We start from the raw sequence: 7,278 nt of genomic DNA on the forward strand, positions 1-7,278 counted from the left end.
ACAGGTAAGGCAGGCTAGGTGACCCACCCAACCTAAGACATGCAGGTTCGCTTCTTTAAACAAAGATGGGGAGGATGTAGGGAGAGAAGCCATCAGTTATTCTCACTTTGATCTCTGGCTGTGTTGCTATCACAAGGATATGCTAAGTGCAAGGACATTTGTTTACTAGTATCTCTGCCCCTACCCGGAATTGCTTTAATATGTCCACTGGAGTACATTCCTGTATTAATCAACCTCATCCTGTGTTTGCTGCCATCAAATGTTGAGAACTTCAATGCCTCTTTGTGTTCTTAAATTTTAGCAACCCTATGCTATTCCCTGGTTCCAAAACTGCATATAAGCTGGAAGTTAAGAATAAACCTGGCTGCAGTCTTGAGTTACAATCTTGAGATGCAGACCTCCTGAACCCCATCTCTTGTCTCTTCTCTTCTTTTTTCTCTTAACTATCTTTCTTTTTCTTTAATCTTCGCCCCCTCAATCAGGATCTCCTCTTCACTGCCGGCTGGTTCCAGCACCACCGTTGCAGTTGGGACTGAGTGGGAGGCATTCCGCCACTGCCGCTGGAGGATGTGGGGTAAGGTGGTGGAAGTAACAATTGCGCTCAGGTCTGATCTGGTCACCTGATTTCAGGGTAAGGGCTGAGGACCTAAGTGGAAAGTTAAGTCAAAATGGAGAAGGATGTACTAACATTCCCTCCTTTGTTGTACCAGGCCCGGGCACATGGGTGATGGTCTTTTCCTCTGAAGCTACTTCCTGCTGAAAATGGGCAAAGCAATCAATATGTTTTTTCCCTGAATTGCTGTTCCATTGTGTACCATCTGACAAGCCTGATTAGTAAAAAGATAAATAATGGGGAGGGTGTGAGGGGAGGGGGGGATGTGGGAGCCTGTAAGATTTACCCTCCTCCTTGACAATGGAGTGCTCAGATGAGTACATAGAGACCAAAAACTCCATAAGCACAGAATACATTGCACCTGTATCCACCAGAAATGAACTAGGCCTGCCTGCAACCATGGTGGTTACCCTGGACCCTTGTGTGGTGTTGTGAGTAGTTGGGGTTGGCTGTCCAGGGCCTCCTCAGTCTTCTGGAGCCAGTCTCTGAAGACAGAAGGAGGGTGGTGAGGCCTTTCCAGATGGCTGCTGTCTGAGGTGACCATGGACATGTCATGGACCAGTGGGCCCACTCAAGCCAACGGGGGCCCAGCCCATTCAGCCTTAGACAGGCTGTACATCTATGGCCATGCTGGACACATGGGTAGCATGGATTGGAGACCTGTCCCTTTGATTTTGGGGGCCAGGATCCCCTCTTGACCACATCCATAACAGAACCCAGGCATCCTCATTGGGAAGGGGGAAGTTGCAAAGTCTGGGAGGTTGCTGGATCTTTGCCAGTATCTGATACTTGAGTCTTTCGGCCTTGTCCTCCTTGCATGGTTATACCATAAAGGCAAACTCCCAGCCTTGAGCCAGGTGTCAGGGGCCGCTTGACTGATTGGTTTAACTTGGTGTGGATATCTGGGGCTGCTTGGTTGGCAAAACCAGTCACTAAACGATGTTGGCCATCAACGGACTCAGGGTCCACTTTAATGAGCCAAAGAAGAGCCTGATTTCGTCGGGCCCAAAAGAAAGATGGGTTTTCATTTTTGTCTTGCTTCATGTTGGCCATTTTGTCATATCTGATGGCTTTTCAGGCTGCCTGCTGGAGACCCTCAGATATGCAGGCAGGAACACAATCCTGAACCTGGGGTCAGCCAGCGAGTTATAGTCCTTGAGGGGCTCCTGGTCAAGGAGAGCCTCAGTCCCCATGGGGTGTATGGGAGTACCCTGGTGGGCCTCATATGCAAAAGTGCAAGCCTTATCCCAGGCTCCCCTCTGCTCCTCTGGCAGGACACTGTTAGGCCTTTCTCTGTTGCTTTGCCTCTGAAAATCTTTTCCCATATGGTTGGCCATCTTTCTAGTTTGGTGGCTATGTCTTCAGCTTTGCAGAAACTTTTTATTTTGAAGTAGTCCCTTTTGTCGAAGCTCTCCCCTATCTGTTGTGACCCTGGGACTCTGTTCAGGAAGTTCCTGCCCATGCTATAAGTTCTAGCATTTTCCTACTCTGTCCTTCAGTAGTTTCAGGGTTTCAGGTCTGATGTTGAGGTCTTTAATCCATTTTGAGTTGACCTTGGTGCATGGTGATAGTCTAGGGTCCATTTTGAGTTTTCTGCATGTGGCTGCCCAGTTTTCTCAGCAACAGTAGTTGAAGAGGCTATGTTTTTTCCATTGTATGTCTTTGGCTCTTTTGTCAAATATCAGCTGACTGTAAGTATGAAGATTTATTTCCGGGTCTTCTATCCTATTCCATTGATCTTCAGGTCTGTTTTTATGCCAGTACCAAGCTGTTTTTGTTATGATGGCTCTATAATAAAGCTTGAAGTCTGGTATTATGATACCTCCTGCGCTGCTTCTTTTGCCTAGAATTGCTTTGGCTATGCTAGGTCTTTTGTTGCTCCGTATGAATTTATAGGTTGTTTTGTCTATTTCAGTGAAGAATGCAGCCAGAACTTTGCTCGTGATTGCACTGAATTTGTATAACATTTTGGGTAATATGGCCATTTTCACTATATTGTTTTGTCTACCCATGAGCCTGGAAGGTCTTTCCATTTCCTGTTGTCCTCTTTGATTTCTCTTTTTAGATTTTTATAGTTCTCATTAAACAGGTCATTCACATCTTTGGTTAGGATAATCCCTAGGTATTTTATTCTTTTTTTAGCTATTGCAAATGGTAGTGGTTCCATAACTTCCTTTTCTGTTTGTATATTGCTGGTATACAGAAAGGCTGCTGATTTTGGTGGATTGATTTTGTAACCTGCTCCTTTGCCAAAATGGTTTATTAGTTCTAGGAGTTTGGGGGCTGAGTTTTTTGGGTCCTTCAGGTATATGATCATGTTGTCTGCGAATAGGAATAGTTTGATTGCTTCTTTTCCAATGTGGATCCCTTTAATGCCCCTTTCTTGCATTATTGCTATGGCTAAGGATTCCAGCACTATATTAAACAGAAGCATTGAGAGTAGACATCCTTGTCTTGTTCCTGAATTTATAGGAAATGCTCCATAGTTTTTTCCCATTTAATATGATATTAGCAGTTGATCTGCTGTCATTGGGAAACTTATTTTGTTGGTATACAAATTAGTACCAATTTAAATATGGATCCTTGTTTTCTATATCTTGGCTCTTCATTTGAACATCTCTGGGGAAAACAAGCTTTCAGCCTCCCGCTGGGCCAGGTCACGAGCCTGCTTTTTCCCTCCTGTGTGGCAGCAGTTGTAGTCAGTGGGCACAGCTGAGTCGTTTGGTGTTTCTAGCAATCTGGCTGAGGCTGCAGCCTGCTTGGTGAGCAAAGGTCAGCTTCAGGGAACCCCCTTCATTCCTCGGACTGAAGGCATTGAAAAGATTCACTGGTGTTCCTCTAATGTGCCTGGCTAACAAGCAATCCCTCGAGAAGTGAGTGGGGCTTGTGAAATGCTAAGGTGATTGATTAATTTGTTAGGAACCTTTTGTCCTAAGTCATGGTCATCTGCAAAGTTAAGACTAGCAAAAAACTCCACCCACAATAATTTCCAGAAAATAAATGGACAATATTCATTTTGGCATGCTTTAAGAACTTTGTGCACAAAAATGTGTGTATCAAAGTGTGTGTAAACATGTTGAAGATAAAAACTGTCAGCATACTATAAGAAAATCTGGAATTTTAATTCATGAAGCTTTTTCATGATAATAAAGGTGTATGTGACCTCAAAAAATGTAAACTTTTGAAGACTTGGGGAGTATTTCCCTCCACTTTTTCATTTTTGGAGCTAAGTATAAAAAGGTTGGGTATTATGGTTTATTTATCACTTTTAAACACATTATCCAGCCTGCTTGTTTGGAATTGTTTTTTACTTTGCCTCAATCAGAAAAAAAAGGGACAAAGGATATATAAACCTTATAAGGGGCCTGTGGGCCAATTTCAGGGTGGGGTTGTGGGGCTGAGGGGTGATCTGGCAAAAGTGCAGCTCAACAAGTCCATGCATGGAGAAAAGGCCCTCCAGGGGAAGGGGGGACCCACACCTGGTAGGAGAGGGTAAGCTGGCACAAAGGCAGTTCATCTAACCCTAAGGAGTTGGATGGGTAGATGTGCTCATTCTGTAGGATGGGTCAGGTGGATCATCTTGGTCCTGTCTCATTTTCCTTTCAGAAGGACACTGACAACCTGATGGTGAAATGGGTAATGAAATTGGTATTTCTAAAACTGCCCCTTAAGATATATTAAACATTTTTAAAAGCTCTAAAATGGGGTTAAAATTTTTTTTAAGCAGTCAATTTATTTTTTGACTATAATTGTAACTAATGCAATTCTTGTGCTAAGGAATAAATTATCAGTGTGCTGCCTGTTTACAAAGCTTTATCATCTTGTTGTGGAAATAATATGATTAAAAACACAATAGACTATTGATTTTTACTAGGGACTTTTCATTTGGCTACTGTGAAATAATTCTAAAGGCCATCTGTGTTCCTCTGATCATCTGTTGATGGACCGGAACCTGAACTACAAGAGGAAATAAGCTGAAGACCAAGTTCAATTAATTTTTTTCAAAATTTACAAGTACTTAACTTTGACAATAGGTGTTGATGTCACAAAAATACCAGAGAGAGAGGCTGGACTTCTGGCTCAAGGCTCTATGTTCAATCCACTCATGCCCTCAATGCATCTTTCTTCTAATTTCCTGTTTCTCCCATGATTTATCTCTGGTCAGGAAGCTCAGGATGATCGTCCATGTTATTGATCTCCATGTCTCCTCAGGCTTGGAGGGGAAGGAAGATTTTGTGAGATTTTCTTTCTTATCTTGACCTGGGCAGGGTGGAGAAACACCAAACATTTCCGGTGATATCACTCATCACTGGGATGGTGTGTGTGTATGTGTGTGTGTGCGTGTGTGTGTGTGTGTGAGAGAGAGAGAGAGAGAGAGAGAAAGAATATGTTCTGAGGCTTAATCTCAGGAAATAGGTACTATAATTAGCTTATTTAGCAAAAGCTGGCAGTCTACTACTTGAGCCACAGGTCAACTTCCACGTGTTTTGCCAAATTATTGGACATAAAAGTCTCACTGACTGTCTTATCTTTCTTGGCTGTGAGCATGGACCCTCAGATCTCAGCATTCTGAGTAGCTACCATACTAAGCAGGAGTCACTGGCTCCTGGCTTTGTAACACTTGTTAATATCTGGGATGCTGTAAATGGAAGAGTAGGCCCATAGTGATTCTTATCAGGCAATGGATCAAATGTACCCCATGAACATTCTAACCATCAGAATCAAGTGACAGCTATGCCCTGAACTCAGGGGGCACCAGTCTTTGTCCCCACAGACATAGAGGTAAGTATGTACCTTAGTCACATGGAAGCAGCTCTGGAGGAATTCCTGCCAACTTCTCCCTGAATATTTTATCGAAGGCTTCAGCCTGGGTTACGGTGAGGTGGTTCTTCCAGTCCCCCACCATGCCTGGAGGTCATGGAGAAACAGAGAGATCAGCCAGGGCAGAAAGGGTCAGTGTGCTGGCTCCCTGTGCTGGCCAAGCCATGCACCTGCCATGGACACTGAAGCTAGGATGGAGGAATGAGCTAGCAGTATGTGTGCATGTGTGTGCTTGTGCATGTATGTGTGTGTGTGTGTGTGTGTGTGTGCAATGAGTTGACCTGGACTGGTGCTCTGCTACTTTATTCACAGCTTCACTTCTGGTGTTTTTTGGGTCAATAGTAGAGATACAAGAGTCTCATAGACGTTTCCTCTCTGGGCTGGTTTTGAAACACGGTCTTCAGATGGTAAGTTCCTGAGTGACAGGGTTGAGGTAGGAGCAAGAAACTCCAGGCCAGCAAAGATCTTTATCAGAATTTCAGTGAATTCAATGATGAATTTGGTAGTTGTTCAGCACTAGAACTCTGAGGTAATCCACTGACAGAGGGTATCAAACTGAAGGCAGAATACCAGGTTTCAGGGACTCGGGAGGTACATTAGAACAGGCAATGAAGAAACAGGAAAGTAGAAAGAATTAATGTAGATGGGAAAAAATAAAAGCAAAAAGTACAGGGCCATGATGAGAATACCCAAACTAGGAAAAACAGGCTCAGCATAAAGATGGGATTTCAATGCAATCCTGAAAATTTCAATTCACACCAGAACCACAGGGAAATCTGCATATAATAGAGACATAGGTGATAATTTTCTGCCTGGACTCTAAGCCTCAGCCCATAAAAAATAGAACAAACAATGAATATAACTGTAAAAACCTAAAATGTCTTTTTAGGCCAACCTAAAACCAACAACAGGCCAAACCAAAGCAACAACAAAATAAAAACAATTGTGGATCAGGAGAGAATCTTCACCTGCCCTTCAGGAAATGCAGGGCGATTATTCTGAATGTACAAAGAGCTGAGAGCTGTGCAGCCAAAGGAGAAACCTTTCAATGATGAGATAGGCAATGGAATGAAAAAGTGATTCTGAGATGAAGAAATCACAGTGTCTAATGGATACATAAAGCCTGCCAGGAGCTGGTGGCCCACAGCAGGGAGCCTGGCTACTCTAATGACTGAGGTTGGAGGATGAAAGTTTGAAGTTACCTCACGGCAGGAAAGTTCATGAAATTCTGATCTATAATGAGGCAACAAAAAGCCAGAAGAGCAGTTGTGTTGGAAGGGCTAGAGCACCAGCCATGAGTAAAATCTTAAAAATAAAAAGCTCAGAAACAGAGTCTAGGCCTGTGTTCAAGCTCCAGGACTAACAACACATTGAAAATGTCAGCCTAGTGCTGACACCTCTCACCTGTAGTAAGAGCTACTCAAGCTGCTGTCATCTGAAGATGGAGATTCAAAGCCACCCCAGAAAGGAAGGTCCATGAGATTCCTATCACCAGTGATCCACCAGAAACCAATGTGGGGCAGTGGCTCAAATGGCAGAGTGGTAACTTTGAGAGTAAAAGCTCAGGGTGAGTGCCCAGACCCCGATTTCAAGCTCAACAACTGACAGGAAGAAAAATCATAAAGCCATATTCACGAGGCAAAGATCTATCAAGATTTCCCTTCCTGGTGTCTACAGATCTTTAAACCACAGTAATCTATACCTCTCCTTATCATTTCGACGCCAGTAGGAAAGTAACTCCTGTCTGATAAGCTGTAATTAGACATCTTGTTTTCCTTCATGGCCTGGAAGGAGCTGTTCTCCAGGACCAAGTCCAGCTCTTCAGGTTCCAACTTCTTCCCCAG

At 43.6% G+C, this 7,278-nt stretch overlaps 1 protein-coding gene across 1 annotated transcript in view; it reads right to left on the reverse strand.

The window, feature by feature from the left end:
* Positions 1 to 5,408: 5,408 nt before the first annotated feature.
* LOC125368442 (sulfotransferase 2A1-like) overlaps positions 5,409 to 7,278 on the reverse strand; it is a 7,756-nt gene continuing 5,886 nt past the window's right edge. The window contains exons 5-6 of the mRNA XM_048369409.1: positions 7,137 to 7,278; positions 5,409 to 5,521 (exon numbers count right to left, since the gene is read on the reverse strand). The exon at positions 7,137 to 7,278 is cut by the window's right edge and continues 36 nt beyond it. Of these exons, the coding sequence (XP_048225366.1) occupies positions 5,409 to 5,521; positions 7,137 to 7,278 (255 nt within the window). The remainder of the gene's footprint in view (positions 5,522 to 7,136) is intronic.

The sequence above is a fragment of the Perognathus longimembris genome, chromosome 20, assembly GCF_023159225.1.
Source record: "Perognathus longimembris pacificus isolate PPM17 chromosome 20, ASM2315922v1, whole genome shotgun sequence".
Classification (NCBI taxonomy): Eukaryota; Metazoa; Chordata; class Mammalia; order Rodentia; family Heteromyidae; genus Perognathus; species Perognathus longimembris.